The following is a 19,874-nucleotide window of genomic DNA, read 5'->3' on the forward strand; positions in this document are numbered from 1 at the left end:
CCTGTTTCTTTTCCTTTTCCCGTTCGTTTACGGTTTCCCGCCATTTCGCAAGTCCTTACCTACTCTTTCCCTCTTCCTTTCTCGCCGTCGCTTTTTGTCCCCTTTGCTTCTTGTCCCTCTATTTTCGGTCCCGTTGATCCATCATTTGCTCAAGGCCTTTCTTTTTTTTCTTCTCGCCATGTCATGCAATCTCCCCACTGTCCCTTGTCGCCTCTTGCTCTCCTGCCAGCCCTCTGACGTCGGTGGCAGGCTATTCCCTAACAAGTTTATTGTGACTTGCTGTTTGCAGGCGTGAAATGCTGGCACGAGGTTCGGAGGGGGGCATACAGAACTATGCATGGGATGTTTGAGATGCCATAGGCACGTTCCGTTGAGGGGGGCATAGCCCCAGGCGACCTGGGTTTGCACCGCCAGTCCCCGGTAGGGCACGCAGAAGCAGAACGGAGAAGTGCTGCTGCCGCTGACAGGAGGGCAGAGCCCTGGGTGTGCTCTGCGTTGTGCCTGAATGATGTCCAGGGAATGGACACTGCGCCTCCCCCTGTTCCCTGCGACTCCAGATATCAGAGCGCAGTGACGGCTTGCAGCACATCTGCGCTTCTCATGCAGAACACAGGGTCGGGCCCAGGCGTCTCATTGGCTGCTCTGCAGGGGCGTGGCCACTCGGCGGGGTATAAAGAAGGGCAGCCCGTCATCCTTCACAGACAGAGGAGCCTGGAAGAGCCCTCGGTGAAGCTGCAGCGACTCGGGACTTCAGTCACAGGAGCCTGGACGTCGACAGTCTGCACAGACACGGGAGCTCAGTTTGCAGAGGGTCTGCACGCGAGATTAACTCCCACGGATTAAGCCACCCGCACTCCTTCCTATACCTAAACAACACCCGGCACCATGTGCAAGGAAGGTCTGACGGCGCTCCCCACAGTCTGCATCGAGAGGTAAGGGAGACGACAGCCAGACTCAAGAAATGAAGGGTGGAGTGACTGTAGTTTGAAAATAATGCTAAAACAGAGAAAGGGGCTGAGAAGACAAGTACTGGTCACTTTCTGTATATCAATGAATTATCTTCTCGGTGTGTGAAGCAATGTTTTTCTCTGCTGCACATCAGAAGAGCTGACTGCATAACGGGGTTGCCCAAGATCACAAGGTAGCATTGCACAGTGAGCCACACGCCGCCAGCGCTGATTTATTTTACCCCTTGTGGGCTGAGAAGAAGGCAGACTTTGACGTGTTCTGGCCGGGCATTCTGTGTGGGGCTCCAAAAACAATGTGGGGCGGCTGTGAAGAGCGCTCAGTTTGCATCGGCTCACTGGGTCCCATGCGAGAAAGCGTTGGTGGGGTTTTGACGCCCCAAGTCCATATGAATGGGGCCCCACCGCGCCTAATCTCTTGAAAGCAAAGCAGCGGGGCAACGAGCGTATTTAAAATAAAATGCGGGTGGGACGCTGCAAAGGCCAGCCACGCATGTGCTACGAGAAGGGGGGGGCGAGGCGGGAGGGGGGGGGGGGTGTCTAGGGAGGAGAGCAGCTCTGTTGGGAGAAGGTTTTCAATTTCCGAAGAATGTGGAGGCGATGGGGAAACTGGCGGAGCGCAGGGCGAGAGGCGGTCTAATAGCATCACAGAGACCGCTCGCGAGAGGAAACAGCCTAATGACTCCCCAGAGAAAGCAGCGGAAGGGGGATGTGTAATCCCATCACACTGGACACCTTCCCATTCATTTGGAGAAAGAGAGGGGGGGGCTAATGCCAACCGAAGCACAAGGAGGCGGGGGATAAGTGGCACCGTCGCACCCCAGGAGCCGGGGTGGCTAACACCATCACACCCGGGCATCACAAAGACCCCAGGATGTGGGTGGACCTTTCTGATACCGCGCAGAGAGCTCCTTCCCGCACACACAGGCCCCCCCCTTTTCTGTAACCCCAGCCGATGGGAGGAGACATGGGGGTTTCGGCCCCGGTTTCCAATTCACTGGAGAATAAACAAGAGCAAAGCGCTGTGTACGGCACACGCTTCTCTTGCATGGACCGGAGGGGGCATGGGGGCAGGCAAAAGTCGCTCTACCCAAGCCCCAATAACATGAATCAAAGCCGTGGATCATGGCGTGAGCGGTCCAGTGTTTATTTGTTTATTTATTTAATTGCATTTTTAAAGCGCTCGCATAGCCCGGGGGCAAGGAGGCGCTGTGTTGTCTGCTGCCCACAAGAGGCCAGGAGTTGCAGGGGCCTGTCTGAGGCAGCACGTGGGTGGGTGGGGAGGGTGGGCGTGGGGGCGGCAATACACTGAGTAGAGAGGCCGCCTGTATAGTAGAACTCAGGCCCAGCAGTCTGACAGCTGAACGTCGTATCGTTGCCTCCAAGTGGCAGTTAACGCTCATGATTGTCCTTTCTCTATTTCTCTTGCAGAGTGAAGGAGTTTGGGGCCCGCTTGGCAGTCTTGCTTCAGAAAACGGAAGCAGTGCTTGAGCCTGGCAAATGCAGCCAGAACAAGCAGAGGAGCAAGCACAGGTAAGGCCGGGCCCGCACCTGCTCCTGCACCCCATGCTACGCCCCCACGCTACGCCCCCACGGCCCCATTGCAGGTATTTCCCCTAGTCTCGGCCTGCCTCCTCTAATGCTCTTCTCGTTCCCTCTCCAGACCCTGCCTGGAAGATGTGCTGAGATGGAGGGACTCCTTCGACAATCTGCTGAGTAGCAAAGGTGAGCACGAGTCACTGTCAGAGAAAGAGGGCGGGTTAGTAGACTGGGCAGGGTTTGGTGTATGACTGGGGACACTGTGACACCAAAGCAGGGCTGCGCGGGTTGTGGATCAATGAAACGAGACGGACAGACCGTAGTTTGGACAGGCTGGGCGAGTGCAGTTGTGGAAAGAGTAATGTCCAGAGCTGGTTTGTGTTACATGTGACCAGGTGGATGGATATACCTTGTCCACACAAGTTATGTTATCCAACATGTATACTGCGCCCATCACCACCGTAGCAGTCTTGCGGCACCTGGCCTTGTTTGAACTATTGGAACCATGCCAAGGGGTCGCCAGACCTTTGTGGAAAGGAAAGGGAGGTTTGGGGAAGAGGTGATAGGAAAGAGAAACTAGACGACAGAATGACCAAAAACAGAGAGGAAAAACAATAGGGATGAGTGGGAGGTGATCGACAAAGAAGGCAGCTAGGAAGGTGTTTTACAGTGTTGCGTGCGCATAGGTGGAAGAACTGTGCCTGAGGGTAGATGTATATAGATGGGTGGAAGGTAGCTATGGAGGCACCAGGTCTGCTAGGTAGCTATGGAGGCACCATGTCTGCTAGGTAGCTATGGGGGCACCATGTTTTCTAGGTGGTGGTGCGTTACCTATGAATATTTGAGAGGCAGATGGGCGGTATAGAGGTGAATGAATTGCTAGGGTCTGCGCAATAGCAGTAAACGGATGGAATGGGATTGTGGACAGGGGTTGGGTGGTTGGAGACATGGCATGGTGGAGGGATGGATATGACAGTGATGCGCATAAAGGTAGGGCATGATCAAGGGGATGTTCTCTTCCTATGCAGGGTGTAAAGGTCAGTAGATGAGCATGCCTAGGAGGGTGACACCGGGTGAACTGTAGGTTATTTGGATGGATCCAATAGAGTGCGGCATATGATCTGTTACAGGATGGTGTTCATAGGGTATGCATGGGGTGCAGATCACCCGAACCGAGGCCAAGAAACGAACAAATGGAGAGAGCAAGGTTAGATGATGGACGTGCTCTCACTAAATGCTAGATTACTGAAGGGATGGAGCGAGCCAATGGAATGGGTAGGCAAATGACCCGAAGAATGATGGGAAAATGTCGACTCTCTAGTGGGTTCTATAGACTGGTAGCTGATGATTTTTTTAAACCATGGGATGGTCTATGGGACTAAAGGAAAAAGAATAGAAAGATTTTAGTGCCACGAAACCAATTTGGTATTTGGACTATTAACAGATGCTGCTATGCCATACTAGCCGTAAGGGGCGACAGGATATGTCATATTATGACCAATGAGACGGTGGGATGCAGCTCACAATGATCAATGGGACCATAGGAAATAATGATGTTGAGTGGCATGAGGACTCATTGCACGTTGCAGAATATTCCTCTTCCTCCCTAACCACCCTCCCATCCTCTTCTGCAGATGGCCTCGCTGCGTTCTGGGCCTTCCTGAAGACCGAGTTCAGCGATGAAAACCTTGAGTTCTGGCTGGCCTGCGAGAAATACAAGAAGACGCGTACCGCTGCCAAACTTCCCTCCCAGGCGCTTAAGATCTACCAGGAGTTTATCCAGAATGAAGCCCCACGCGAGGTGAGTCGTTGTGCGTGAGTCGCCAGAGAGTTAACGGTGAATGGTATGGGGGAGTGTTCCTTTACTAGTCTTGTATGAATTTGCCCAATACATATGGTGGTGTTAGAGATGTAATGGGGCAGGGAAACCTCTCTTCATGCAGGTAGAGCGGGGCTTGTAGGCCACTGCATGAGAAAGCGGCGGGCGTGTTGCTATGGATGAGGTGGGAGATTGTCCGAACACATTATATGCAATTCCTTTCTCCTAGTAACCGGATCTCTTCTGTTCTCGCAGGTGAACATCGACCACCACACCAAGGAACTCACCCAACGTCAGCTGGCCCATGCCACCCACCTGTGCTTTGATGTGGCCCAGGGGAAGACCTGGGTCCTCATGGAGAAGGACAGCTACCCAAGGTTCCTGAGATCCGCGCTCTACCAAGACCTGCTGGACCACGCCACACAACATGGTGGAGCCAAGCCATCGCACACCTGAGCCTGAGTCTGCCTGAGGAGTTGGGCTTTGGGAAATTGCAGGGGCGCGACACGACGTATCTGGCCTGCGACGGAGGCAGAAGCCCTGAGCGAGCGTCTGGGAATGCTGGAAAAGAGGGCTGCGCGGTGGTTTTCCCTGGACTTTAAGGTGGACAGTTTACACAGAGGTGGACTCGGGTGTAGTGCTTTTATTTTGGACTGGGGTACTCGGATCCCACAATGTCTGCATGCACCGTGTGTCCCACGGGACTGTCCCCAGTGCTGGATTAGGGCAGTGCAAATGAGTTGCGCCCTGGTGCCTGCTCCCGGTTCCTGGGTAAGGAGTGGATACAATGTTGGTGGAAAGTAATTGTGTGCATGTGGCCTATGCGTCGTTGTACGACCCCTCCCCCAAGCCACATAAAAACACTTTTATGGCATGTGATGGTTCTTAAACATTGCCTGTTCAACACAGAGTGGTTGGAAGTGCAAGTGTGCAGAAATAAGGGGGTGGGGAGCTAACACCCATACAGACCCTGGCATCCCTGGTGCAAGAGACACCCCGCCTCTCAGTGACCTCGAAACGCTCCCAAGGCTAATGCATGTTGCAGTGTGGCAGAACCATCGCACTGCCCCCGCTTTTTGAGTTGTGGCACTGCAAAAAATAAGTGTGCGAGTGTGAAAGGTGCGTGCCACGTGTACCAGTATTTGGGCACAGGCAGTCTGAGGACTGGTGCCTCGCTAATTCCTGCTGAACTGGGCAGCGTTTCTCCTATTGCCCACGCCGCCACATGTGACATCTGTCAACCCTATACACTGCACAGAACTCCCTGCTTTTCCAATAGAGGCTGCTGTAAATGTGACGTGGAACATATGTATTTAAGTATGATACCGCGCCAGTGCCACTACCAGGTACCAAGGTCCTATCGCTGGAATGTTGTCCAGACTGCTACTGGGTTTAAGGGGTGACACTCACGGCCCTCTGAATGAGACGAATTCCCCTACCGTCGTCTGTATATAATGCATCACTGGATATTTCGCAGAGTTCCATGGCTATTTTGGGTGACGCTGCGCGTGGATCATTCAGGGCCTGCTTCACGCAAGCGTGTTATAATGGCGCAATGCCGCAGGAGAACGCGCTGTGAAGCAGGCGCTTGGTGTTTACGCTGGCCAGTGTGCCCTGCTACCGTGTGGTTGGATTCAGCGAGGCATCCTGGAGCCCTGGTGACTTTGGCTGCCCCTGAAAGAGGTCCCTCAGGAAACATGCACCTTCCTCAGTCGAGGTTCACTGCGGTGTCCATTTATCAGGTTTCCTTCTCCAGAGCACTGCACTGCTGGAATTTCTTATTTCTCCTCTCTTGCTTCCCTGCTATTTGTGTGCCTCTTATTCTTAATTGACGCTACTTTCTCAACTGCCATATTCAGTATTTCCCTTATTCCGTTGTGAATGTATCCACTGGGTCACATTGGTTGTATTATATTGCGCATCTCACCATCCACACACAGCATGTCTTTTACTCTGTCCTGGTGTATCTTTCGCTCCTTTGAACCATCGTGATGGATTGGTCGTCCGATGATGAATAGGACAGCAGCACCTTTACCGGCCACTTTCCCATCAAATAAGTAATTAGATAGTTATCTGAAGTTATTTTACCTTCAAAGTGAAACCCAACGCAAGTGATGGATGGTGGATGTCGGTGCTGGAATTGATAAAGTACTCTTATTTTAAAGATGGTGCCCAGTTTGGGGATTATCACGGAATTTGACCCAGTCCCAAGTGAGGGGCGTTGACCGAAATAACACAAACTCTGTTTTCAATGTATTTATGTGTGTATTTATTTATTTATTTATTTAATAATACCATGCTTTGTTTCTACATCGTGCGACCAAATAAAAACCGTGAAAAAAAACTTGTTTTGTGTTCATTTGACATGTTAACAAGAAGCATAATGGTTCCCCTTTTTGATTTTTCTGCAAGAGGGTCTAATGATGGCTAATACTTGGGGCTCCTAGAAGCACTCCAGGATATGCCCCATGACAGTAAGTGTGTGTGTATTTATATCGTCTAGCTCACAGCGCAGACTTAACAGCTCTTCTGATTGGACAGAGGTGGCAAATACAAGAGAGGAAAGACTCAATACTCAATGGCTCTGATTCATGGAATTCTTTGCCTGTAAACCGTGGATTTGCCTGCCATTCTGCCCGCAAATCCCTGTTTGAAGAATGGGGATGTGCGGGCAGAATTGCATGATGCACATTAAGATCCATTGTGAATCGCATAAAGACTTGACATCATAGCCCACTGCGGTGAAGCCCGTGTAGACAAAGGGCATGGTGTTGTGTGCCATGGGTGTGCAACACGCTGGCCGAATTTCCGTTGGGCCTAACTTCTGCTACGTAAAATGCAACATATGGCAAGTTCTGTCACTGATCGTTTAAAGACTCAACACTGAAGCCAACTGCGGCGAAGCCCGCACAGGCGTCCACAGGCAAAGGGTGCAATGTTGAGCACCGCAGGAGTGCAAGATTTTAGCCGACCTTCGTTGGGCCTAACTTCCACTACGTACGATGCAACGCACGCTAAGATTCATTGCCGATCGCATAAAGACTCGATACCGAAGCCCACTGCAGCAAAGTCCGTGCAGGCAAAGGGTGCAGTATTGTGCACCGCATGTGTTATGTACTGTGATGTGGTGCCCTTAGGACCCAGCGACAATGAACTCCGATTCGCTCCACCCTCTCGACACCAGTCTACGCCCGCAACTCCTCACCTCAGGTAAGCGCATTGGCGCAAAGTTCACAGTATTTATCCCACTTATATCTGCTGATACCATGGCACTCATATCTTCCCCCACCTATCTACCTCCCCCATCCCCCACCAGAAATGATCGTCTCCAGCACCACACTAGGGGATCTTTCACATCCAAGCCCACTCCTCCCTCCACAGCACCGCCCCTACTCCATACCAGAAACAAGCTGCTCTACACGTGCACCTGGCCCCCAGCCCACCCACCCTACGCCCCCAATGCCTTGTTCACCCCACTCCAGTGTTCAACCCCAACGGGCCCCTAAAATGTGCTCTGATCAATGACAGATAAGTCCCTGCTCATGCCCTTCAAATCCATGACGTCCTTCCTTTCAACGAACTTGAGATGCTCGCCATATGTGAAACTTGGCTCCACCCAACTGTGGGCCCCGCATTATCTAATCGCCATCCCCCCAAGATATGCCATCCTACACAACGATAGAATTCACAACAGAGGCAGCAGAGTTGTACTCATCTAAAAAACACCATTGCCATCAGCGTCATTAACACATGCTCAATCCCAAACTGTAAAATGATCTCCACCAAGCTTTCTCTCTCGCCAACCAACAGCATCAGTGTCCATCTCATCAACCCCCCTGCCCCCGGTCACATTTAATCCTTTGAGGAGGACATCATGCAAACCATAAATCCCACCATCGAGTCTAGGTCTAAATTCCGGATCCAAGGAGACCTCAATTTAGGCTACAATGACCCTGTGGACAACACCTCCAGCACTCCACCACAATGTGCCTGTGGTCAGACCATCACACTATCACCTTTGACATTTCCAGCAGCATGCGGCCCAGCCCCTGTCACCAAGTGTAACCATGAGCCCTAGCCTCCTGCTCCAAAAACCTCAATAAGGACTCAGACCTCTCCTCTCAGACCCCAACTGCATGACCAACATCGCAACTTACCCTGATGCCCTTGTCAATCTCTACAACGATATTATAGCACAATCAGTTCACACCTTTGCCCTGTTAAAACAGCGCAAAGCCAAACCCGTGCTAAAGAAGAACTCTTGGTTCACCCCTGAGCTCCTTGCCTCACGTGCCAAGAAAAGCACGGCAGAAATTGTTTGGAGAAAGGACCCCTCCTTCGCCACCAAAGCATGATTCACCTCCCTCCCCAAAGACTGCAAAAGAGCGATCCACACCGCCAAAGCCAGCAGCTACAATGTGAGAATTGACAATGCAAAATCCAACACTCGTGAACTTTTCACGATCTTGCAAGAACTTGAGTCTCCAGTCAGCCCCGCACAGACCTCACCGTAGAGACATCTGGTGCATCAAGGTGCAAGAAGCCATCATGAGAAATGTCCACTCCATCCAGGAGAAAATCCATGCCAAACAACTGGCCATTCACTCCAACCCACCACCTTCCACGCCTATGCCACCCATGGCACTCTCCAAAATATTCGACTTCCGCCCGATATCAGAACTGGAAGTAGCCAACATTATTAAAAGGCTCAAGCCCTCCTGCGACAAAGAAGATGCTTGCCCTGTGCCCATCATCGAAGACTGTGCCGAGACACTGACACCCGTTATCATATAAATAATGAACGCATCCTTCACCACAAAGATTGTCCCAGCTTCCTTGAAAGAAGCATGGATCCTTCCACTGCTTAAAAAGCACCTCTTGAGCACTCCATCCCTACAAACTACTGCCCTATTAACACAATTCCCTTCATCTTACAAATCCTCAACCAGGCATTTTACACCCAGGTCCAAAAATACATCAAGGAAAACCACATCCTTCGCATCCATCAATCAGGCTTCTGCCCAAGGCAAAGAACTGAAACCACCATGCTGGACCTGAAAAACCAACTCAACAAGATCAAAGAAACTGGCAAACTTTCTCTGCTGCTCATGCTGTACTTATCAGCTGTGTTCAACCTTGTCGACCACCTAACACTTTGCAACCACCTCACCACAACAGCCAACGTCTCTCCTCCAGCCGCAGACTGGATCAGATCCTTCTTGGCAGACAGATCCTCTCGGGTTTTCATGGATGATCATGTTGCCCACCCACGCCAGTAACCTGCTGTTTCTGACAGGGATTGTCTATCACCCCCACTCTGTCCAAAGTTCATACAAAACCCAATTTTGACCAGTTGGATGTCTTGAGCATATCGTACATAAACTATGTCGATGACACCCAAATCCTCTGCCCTCTCTCCGGCACCTACCACCAAGACATCACAGCCATTAACTCATTCTACGACATCATCCAAAACTAGATGGCGACCCACCTGCTATGCCTAAATGATGACAAAACCAAGATCCTCATCGTAAGCTCACACACCACACTCTGCAACATGGATCCAGCTTACAAAGCCTTCAACATAGATGGAAACCTGATCCAAACCTTTCCTGCAGCCAAATCCCTGGGCATCTACATAGATGCTACCTTTGACCTTTCACGCCAAGTTAATGCCATTGCCTCTTCTGCTGCATGGCCCACCCAATGCCAGCAAGCCCTTCCACATCACAACCAACCACCTCTCCATAGCCAGAGCCATCACCAGAGCCAAATTGGACTAACTGCAACCCCCTTTTTGTAGGCACCTCTCAGAGAAACTTGTGCAAGCTACAAACTATTGAAAACAATGCCACCAGGGCTGCCCTAGGCTTGTCCAAGCACTGTCATGTCTCAAAAGCCAGAAAAGATGCCCACTGGCTCTCGATCTGGGAGCAAATAAAATTCAAAACTCTGTCTATAGCACACCAGTGCCTCACCTACACTGCCCCCGCTTGCCTTGCATGACGTGTGGAAAAGTACATCCCCTTATGCCAACTGAGATCCACGAATTGCCACTTCTCAGAGCACCTAGCTTCATTCGAAAAAGACTGCTGGAGGCTCCAGCTTTCCTGCCTGTACCGTAAAGCTCTGGAACATTCTCCCCATCGCCCTGAGAAAATAACCTTCTTACTGGACCTTTAGGAAAAATCAGAAATTCGGGCTTTTCGCCTGAGACACCTGATCCAAAGACACTCTGCTCCTGCAACTACTCCCAAACAGACAAACCGCCTCCTTTATTGTATCCATGTCTGATTTTACCATCTAATACCCGATACTCAATTTTCCCTCCGCACTGTAATTCCAATGTATCCTTACCCAATGTAACAGGTGCCTTAGATACGAGAGGGTTCAGTGCTTTGCAACAAATGCAAAATAAATAAATAAATAAGGCACGTAGGTGATGGATGCAACTTCCTTAACAATTTGTGGCGCATAGGGTTCAATTGGTGTGCGGGATTGGTTGGCAGAGTGAAGCATGGGTAGAAGTTTAGTGAGGGAGGTGAGGGAGAAGCAAGATAGAGAGGAAAGTGTTAGAAGTTGGGTGGAGGGGAGAATGGGAGAGATAAGGGTGGACGAAGTGTCCAGTAATTTTTGATTTTAGCAGAGAAGTAGGAGGCAAAGCTATCAGCAGAGCGAGAGAGAATGAAATTAAGTGGCTGATAGCTAGGAAAGCATAGACTGGAGGCTTGTGGATATAGAGAGAGGAACCAAGATTAGTGTGATAGGAGGATCTGGCTGTTTCAAGGGCTGTGGTTAGATTCAGTAGTGAGTTCTTATAGGCAGTGAGAAGAGATGGGATCGGCCTTTGGGCCAAAGGCAGAAGTAGCAACAGATTGTTATCTTCAGAAGCAGGAGTGATCCATGCTTGAGGATGTCAGCAATATGGGGTAACGGTGCAGGCAGGGTAGTGATCATGAAGGGGGTTGACAGTGCAGGGTTCAATTCGCTAAGCAAGTTGAATGAAGAGGGCAAATGGAGAAGAGAGAATTTGGAGCGAGATTTGCATTGGTTGAAGTAGGGGACCATATAGTTGGTATTAATCTATGTTTGCTGGAGGGGGTGGTAGACCGGGGAGGAATTTGGAGGGTGAAGTCAATGAAAGAGTGGTCCGAGGGGAGGGGTCAGTTGTGGGAGTGGTAGATACCCAGGTGGGTGATAGGGATATGGACTCGAGAGAGGGCTGCCTTGTGTGTTGGTTGGAAGGTTCTGAAGTTTGACTAGTGAGCTGTGGGTGAGGTTGGAGTAAAGATGGAATGTTGGGCCTTAGGTATATTGGAAAGGATCAGGTCTCCAAATATTACAGCTGGAATATCAGCCGGGAGAGCTTCAATAAGAGGTCAAGCTCAGAAAAGAAGAGGTTGCGTGTGCTCTGAGGACGGTATATGAGGGGGGTCGTAACAGGGGTGGGAATGAGAAGTTGGACCGAGATATGCTCAGAGGAGAAGCAAGTAAAATCAGAGAGGGGGCTGGGTGCTGGTGGCGTGCCCTTGTTAATCATGAGATCAACCGAGCCACCTTTTTTGGAGAGACTAAGGCAATGAGAGAAAGAGGCAACGTTGTTGTGAAGAGCTGCAAGGGTTGAAGTGTCATGAGAGGGAGTCTAGGGTGCGCTGGTAGCCGCCATCCAGAGTTGGATGTGATGGGAATCAAAAAGATGTGTGAGAAAGACGTTTTTTTCAGAGCGTTTGTTCATTCCAGAGACCCATGGTGAGGTCAATCAAGGGAGCAGCGGTGGAGGAGGCAGTTACTGGAGAAGATGAAGGGAAGCAGATGAGGTAGATGAGGTCAGGGAGGGGGTGATGGGTCGAGTGGAGCGGCCTGAGTGGCAATTGGGAGGGAAGTGAATAATAGAGGGTTGGGAGACCAGGGAAGAGGAGCCAGGTGGATGGAGGGAAGAGAGTGGGTTGGTGGAAGCTGTGCGAGGGAGAGAGTAAAAGAACAGTATAGTGTAGGAGCCGGACTGGAGGAAGCATAGTAGGTAAGGAGTGATGGCAGGGGTGCAGGGGGGAATGTAATATAAGACATCACAGGGTACTGGGCGACTAAGAAATGCAATTTAAGAAATTGTCTTCGACCCAGTCAACGAAAGGCAATTCTAGGATTGTAGTATTTAATTCACTTAATAACTGTACTCTGCATATCATATGCTGATCTAGCTGTTTCTCCCCCCTCTCCCTTGCTTTCTCTCAGGGCTTAATCTTTTTCTGTCTCTGTCTCTGGCTCTCTCTCTCTATGTCTCACTCTATGTCTCTGTCTCTATTGCTTTGTGGGTGAGAGTCACGTTGTCAGATGAGTGTTTGCTAGAGCCACCCCAGCTGTTGCACAACCAGAGTAAAAACACACACATCTTGAAAGGGGTTGGTGCACTTTCCCTCAAGGTGAGGACGGCCTAATATTTTGAGACATGCATTGGCATGGTGTGTTTCCTGCAGGAATGGCCTCGTCATACTGAGGGTACATTGTCTGTACAGAGGAGTGCACAGAGAGCATCTGAGGTGGCGAGAGAGTTCTGAGAAGAGTTTTTAAATGACCAGAGGACCTGGCTGTACGTTCGACCATTGTGTTTATCTTTTTATGTTTTTTTTAATTATAACAAATCATTATCCAGCATGCAGACTTAAACAATAGATATATCATTGGTTTTCATATGAGCATATCCGCTTCCAAGAAGGAAGGGCATTTTGAGAGATAAACTGGGGTATATGCTCAGAAAAAGAAGATATTAAAGAAAGGGAGATGATTTAATCGTACTAACATTGCACTCTGCTTATTTTTTTAAAAAAAAATTACAATATTCATTTGTAATGATCATCCGGTTTATTTTCAGTCATAATCAGAATGTTACATTTCTCTTACTGAGCCAGGCACATTATAAAACCTATAATAATTATATAAATAATTATCTGGTAGAAGGTTTCCATTCCAAGATGAGCAATCGGGTACACTCCTAATGTACTCTTTCGAAATACCCCTGTGAGAATGGGGAAAGGGACACATAGCATCAATGAGGGTTCTTGAATACTTTGCATAAAATCAAAAAGCATGTTGACTACATAATAAGGACAACCAATTTTATACATGACAAATATGTGATAAAACGATTGAATGTGTGAATCACTAAGTACATTATACACCCTCGCCTTTTTTAGAGCACTCACCCCAACATTAAAGCGTTTGTATTCATGAACCATATCTACCTCAGAATTCGGATTCGAGATAAACTGACTGCTGCTTCTGTCATTCCCCATTGAACAAATGCCATTTTTTTTTCTGATTAACTTGACCTTTTCCTTACACTTGCAAGAGGTCAACAGAGTTCCTTGTGCATATGGTGTCTTGCTGATTATTCAGAGTGATGAATAACGTGGTAATGCCATAAAGTGAAAACCATATCTGAAGTGAAGTTTGAACGCAGACAGAAAATATCTGTCACTGTGGAGGTCTTTTCCCACACTAAAACTATGAGCCTTGCTGAATGTAGAAGGTGGTTGAATTTTAGAAGAGGAGGGACTGAGAGAAGAAGCGGGTCTCGGCACGGGGCTGGACTGGCCTATAGGGAACTCTGAAGATTGCCCGGTAGGTCTCTGCACCCTGGGCCTCTTCTGTGAGGTATTTTCAAATGTTCCCATAAAAAAGGGTTGGGCTTGCTGCAAATGTGTTATATGGGGCCACTTTGAGTAATATTTCCAGGGTTCTTTTGGTTGCCAGTCCACCCCTGGGTCTCAGGGCAATGATGTCTTAGCGCAGGCAATCGCGCGCCTGACTTGCTTTTTATGCTGTGAAGTGAAAATCATGAATGCTTGTACTTCTAGTTGGTTAACGTGAAGCGTAGGATGTATTCGTTTGTTACAGAAGTCTCTTTTATGCCTTGATACGTGATATGTACCGTTACAGGAGAACTTCAGTATTCATATTGCATGCCCTTAATTTTCCTTGCATGTGAGCTGTTTCACTGAATGCTTGTACTTGTAGTTGGTTAAAGTGAAGGGTAGGATGCATTCGTTTGTTACAGAAGTCTCTTTTATGCCTTGATACGTTATATGTACCGTTACAGGAGAACTTCAGTATTCATATTGCATGCCCTTAATTTTCCTTGCATGTGAGCTGTTTCACTGAATGCTTGTACTTGGAGTTGGTTAAAGTGAAGGGTAGGATGTATTCGTTTGTTACAGAAGTCTCTTTTATGCCTTGATACGTGATATGTACCGTTACAGGAGAACTTCAGTATTCATATTGCATGCCCTTAATTTTCCTTGCATGTGAGCTGTTTCACTGAATGCTTGTACTTGTAGTTGGTTAAAGTGAAGGGTAGGATGCATTCGTTTGTTACAGAAGTCTCTTTTATGCCTTGATACGTTATATGTACCGTTACAGGAGAACTTCAGTATTCATATTGCATGCCCTTAATTTTCCTTGCATGTGAGCTGTTTCACTGAATGCTTGTACTTGGAGTTGGTTAAAGTGAAGGGTAGGATGTATTCGTTTGTTACAGAAGTCTCTTTTATGCCTTGATACGTGATATGTACCGTTACAGGAGAACTTCAGTATTCATATTGCATGCCCTTAATTTTCCTTGCATGTGAGCTGTTTCACTTGAATAAGACGCCCGCTTCCTAACTGCCCTTTTGGTCTCTTGGCGCAATTAAAGAAAGAGATCGCAGATATTCTAGCTATTTATTTTTTAGACTAATGCCGCTGCTTTACAAGTAGACACTTCCCTCGTGTGGTTATTATAGGAAGTGCATCTTTACATGTTTTTTGCGATGCCCGTAGAAAATGACATTTGGCAATACCTTCAAAAGGAATGGTAGGCTGTATAAGCTACTGTTTTTTTAAGATACGTGTGTTACGTCTTATGTGCCAATTGCCTACCACTGACTTTGCTGAGACTCAGCTTTTTGCATGATACTACTACAATATGATAGCAGGGTATGATCAGGGATGTCATTTAGGGATTGCCCGGGGTCGCAACTGCGGCCCCTGAAGTCTCCCTTGCTACCCATGTGGTCTCCCTTGCTACCCCTAAAAAGGGTTTTATTCAAAAAAATAAAGCCTTTTTTTTAATTGAGGGTCCTGGGCTGTGGCCAGCAGCATGGGGCTCTTTGTTTCTGGAGTGGCGGGTTTTCTGGTAGCAATAGCTGGTAAGATAGCTCAGTGGGTAGAGCGCTCGCTGCTGCAAATTGTGTGTGATCTGCAGGTTGCAGGTTCGACTCTCGGCAAGGTCAACTCAGTCTTTCTTTCTGCTGAGGTTGATAAATGAGTACCAGCATAGGTTGGGTAATATTGTATGTATGTTTGTTCTATATGAAGCGCTTAAGCATAAGTGCTATATAATAAAACATCATTATCGTTTGGCCTTGCACGTCTGTTTGTTTGTTTAATCATTTATAATGTGTTCCAGACCCAAGGGCATTAGGGCGCAGCAGTTACAGAATAGCCGGTCAAGTGGCACAGCGAGTAGAGCGCCCGCTTTGACACCCGTGCAGAGCCTGTTAACGCAGGTTCGAATCCCGGCGGGGCCAAACTCAGCCTTTCATCCTTCCGAGGTCGATAAATGAGCACCACACACCGTGGGTAATAATAAGCAGCGCTCAGATACCTAAGGGTTTGTAGCGCTATATAAAAGCCTAATTATTATTATTATTATTATGCAAAAGAAGTTACACAGAAGTCTGTACTGATATTAACGATACATATGGTGATCCATTCTTATATGCAATGTATATCACTTTACAGTGATACCGTAACTATATACCGTAACTATATTTTTCATAGTGTACTTAGAAACAATGCTTTGTGATGCCACTTCCTGTTTTGTCAAAGGGTGAAAGGTCGTGTTCCATCACTTCCTGTAATGTCACTTCAGGGTGGGGCCAGATGACATCACTTCCAGTGATGTCAACAGAGGTCAAGGGTCGTGTGATGTCACTTCCGCTACCCCTGTTATTTTGGTAAAATGACGTCCCTGGGTATGTTTTCCCCTCATGTTTTGTCTTTCTCCCGTGGCATTACCGTGCCCTGCCTAATAAGAACATCTCCAAATTAGACATTTGGCGAAAAACATTCCAGATGGATGAAAGCCAGTGTCCTATTTCATCGTGAGTCGCAAGTTACTCCTCCTACACTGCAGAGGCCCCTTCCAGCCTCCAGTGATGTCTTCATCCTCCCAACCCCCTCCATTTGTTTCAGCTACAGAGCGAACGGACCCGATTCTAGGCCAGCATTCAGCTATGCTTTTCCTGCTCCTACGCTTCCACCGCTGCCAAAAATAGACCCCCTTGATCATCCCCCATTTTCCCTTACTCTCTATTCAGACATGCCTTTTCAATTTGTTCCGACTACCTTAAATAAATAATTTCCAGACCATCGCTCACCTCTGCCTCTTCCTCTCCCGCAGACACCCCTGCACTTCAAGTAGCTACACCCACCCCGGTCCATACCCGATTTACCACTCGCCCACCCGCCTTACCAGGGGTGGAAGTGTGCACCATCGACCTCACACCCCAAAGCCCTCCCCAATGCAAACCCCATCCGCAATCCGGCATTTCCTCCACTCCACCCCCTCCGCCACCTCTGTGTTTACAACTGTACTACAAAGGCTGAAAGAAAAGGATGCATCTGAAACGACCACCATTGCTTTCAATCATTGTCCCCCACAGCACGCAGCTTCCTACAGCCTCCCTTTTCTAATCATCCTCCATTCACAGCTCTGAAGAGACATGCCAAAGACTAAAGCCAGCCCTTCTACCCATTCATTATCTACACATAACGGGGAGATCTCCCATTGGCCGCCCCCACCGCTTGTGGCCACAATATGTAATAATTGCACCACTTTGTAAACTCTTTGGAAAACAAGGTACAGTTTTACTTTGGAGCAACATAAAAATGGGACGGTCCAAGTCACATACTACAGAATTACATGTATAGGTTGACCCATGTCATTCGCTGTCTGCCAGAGGCATATGCGGACATCCGCTTCTGGTTGTACTGCCAGTCAGTAAACATTTCCGGGACCACTGACAAGAGGTGCTGTAGCCTAAGTGTCCTGGAGGCGAGCCAGTGCCCGTCGCTTGGATTTGGCTTGAGCCCTGCCATTCCTTAACCGCTGACCGCCGAAGCGGCAGTGTCAAAGAACACTCACCGGCTCGAACCGCCGGACACTCTGCGATACTTTGGCGTGGCTTCCCCGCTGCCCCCAATCTCCCCATCCCTGTGCTCCTCCTCTTCCTAAACCTCCCCTACCTATCACTTCCTATTCACCACTTTCTATTATTACACCACTCATTTTGTAACCGTTCAGAAGCACAGAGTGGATTTACTCACACCTTACGCTTCTCTTCTAAATTCATCCTCAACATCAATGTCAACCAGTCTGTAGAACCGCTGTCTCCTTTGGCCGTAACATGATTTCACTTAGATGACCCATGGAGATAAGTCTTGGTAGCAGAAAGTGCACAGCTGTCTTGCGGGTGGCACATGTTCCACTTCTCTGGTATATGACTGCTGAGTCGACCCCTTTCCCAGAGCCTGTGTGGGTACTGCCTTACTTCTACTGGCAGTTGACAGACATGTGACCCAGCTGGTAGGTGTGGCCAGGTCGCTACTTTAACCAAGTGGTGTTTTGGTGGGGAGTCAGAAATCGCTTTTTGTTGGGAACCTTCCCATATCGGGGGTCTCAGGCCCTTCTGGGCCCGCCTTGTGCGCTGGTAAATAAAAGTGGCTCTCTTAAAAAGTCTGCTCCTCGCAGGGCGTTTACATTTATGTGAAGGTTGAGAGAACCATTAATCCAAGATCTATTCATAACCCATCACAAAGACAAAGTGGTTTTTTGCACATGTTGACACTTGTCTCCTAAATTCATCTTCAAGTGAATGTCAATCATCCTATTGAGCCTCTGTCTCCTTTGGCCGTAACATGATTTCTCTTAGTTGCCTTTGGAGATGAGAACTGGCATGGTATATGGCCCAAAAACATGCCGGCGGCGCAGGACTGCATAGTCACTGGTACCATTGAAGGCATATGTGCCCACCCAAACATGGTAACCATGAACCGGCCTGTTGGTCCAGACCCTCAAATTGTACATAAACCTGCACTTGTGCCATCATTCGGTCTTACCGTAGGCATGCACCGTGTGGCAGTGTCCCACAGCTTGCCAAACCTTACAGGGTCGTAGTGCTGTGTTACTGGCCAGACCTTCAAGTTGTGCATAAATCACAATTTCCACTTTCAGTGCATGTATGCCATCATCCAGTCTTACCGCAAGCCTGTACCTTGTGTGAGAGTCCCACAGTTTACCATTTCAAATCCTTTGGGGTTGTTATGGCGCGTTCCAGACCAATTACTTGCACCCAAAACACAATTTCAAATTATCAGGGAGTTTATGCCAACGTCCAGTTTTCCCATGTGCATGCACATTGTGGAGATCGCAGAGCTTACCAAAACTTTCAAGGTTGTTGTGCTGTGTTACTGGCCAGACCCTGGAGTTGTACATCAACCGTAATTTGAATTTATCGGGAATTTATGTCGTCCTCCAGTCTTACCACAGGCATGCCATTGTGGGAGTGTCCCACGGTTTACCAGAACAAAAGCGGTTTTTTAGGAAGGTAGGTATTCGAAGTGCATCAAAAGATTGCAAAATAACTGAATCAATTAGAGTGCTCACACTCAACATCCATGAAAAAAGGGGGAGGACCACCCGACTCGGCGTACCTGACCCTAAGGAAGAACACCCTGATCCTAGCGGGGGTGCCTGTCCCTGGGTGGCGTGTGGTGTATCGCCTACTAAAAAGATATAGAGGAGAGTACTGTCCCTCAACCTTCTATACTAATGGCAATGTCTGGAAACAGACATGGGTCGTCCAAAGCAAAGCAAAAGGGGGCATTTAAAACAGTGGTAGACTCCAGAGGGTTAAGTAGCGTACAACAAGACAATGAATTGGGTCTTGAGGGTCACTAAAAAATGGCCAGCCGGGGGGCTGGGGGGCTAGAAAGGCTCTTATAAAAGTATGTGGCTCACTCAGTGGTGATGAGTGTGCTACAGTAAGTAGTGGTTAAAGGTTTGTGTCTCTTTGGTAGGTGTGTAAGAGATCAAGCGTGGGTCATGAGAGCCTTTTATAAGAGCCTTTCTAGCCCCCCAGCCCCCCGGCTGGCTATTTTTTAGTGACCCACCAGTGGTTACTCCACCAGTACTCCTATATTCCTCAACCACAGTGACCTACGGGTATTATTAAATTTGCACACTCTGGATGGAATACAAGCAGTTGACCTGATTTACAGGTTGGATCCACGTTTAAGATCAAGCAGCCTCAAGACCCAATTCATTGTCTTGTTGTACGCTACTTAACCCTCTGGAGTCTACCACTGTTTTAAATGCCCCCTTTTGCTTTGCTTTGGACGACCCATGTCTGTTTCCAGACATTGCCATTAGTATAGAAGGTTGAGGGACAGTACTCTCCTCTATATCTTTTTAGTAGGCGATACACCACACGCCACCCAGGGACAGGCACCCC

At 48.5% G+C, this 19,874-nt stretch overlaps 1 protein-coding gene across 1 annotated transcript; it reads left to right on the top strand.

Moving 5' to 3' along the window:
- Positions 1 to 681: 681 nt before the first annotated feature.
- LOC138537062 (regulator of G-protein signaling 16-like) lies at positions 682 to 6,579 on the top strand. Its single transcript, XM_069641423.1, has 5 exons — positions 682 to 932; positions 2,397 to 2,498; positions 2,629 to 2,690; positions 4,139 to 4,305; positions 4,579 to 6,579. Exons 1-5 carry the CDS (start codon positions 886 to 888, stop codon positions 4,777 to 4,779), a joined length of 579 nt encoding a protein of 192 aa, XP_069497524.1. The 5' UTR covers positions 682 to 885; the 3' UTR covers positions 4,780 to 6,579.
- The last annotated feature ends 13,295 nt before the right edge of the window (positions 6,580 to 19,874 follow it).

Source organism: Ambystoma mexicanum, chromosome 1q (assembly GCF_040938575.1).
Source record: "Ambystoma mexicanum isolate Mex_15411 chromosome 1q, UKY_AmexF1_1, whole genome shotgun sequence".
NCBI classification, from domain to species: domain Eukaryota; kingdom Metazoa; phylum Chordata; class Amphibia; order Caudata; family Ambystomatidae; genus Ambystoma; species Ambystoma mexicanum.

Bases quoted from the DNA above. Each gene is read 5' to 3' on its own strand.
- LOC138537062 (XM_069641423.1), top strand. From the start codon at position 886: ATGTGCAAGGAAGGTCTGACGGCGCTCCCCACAGTCTGCATCGAGAG. The intron at 933-2,396 runs GTAAGGGAGACG...TTTCTCTTGCAG, and splicing joins CCCACAGTCTGCATCGAGAG to AGTGAAGGAGTTTGGGGCCC. The intron at 2,691-4,138 runs GTGAGCACGAGT...CCTCTTCTGCAG, and splicing joins CAATCTGCTGAGTAGCAAAG to ATGGCCTCGCTGCGTTCTGG.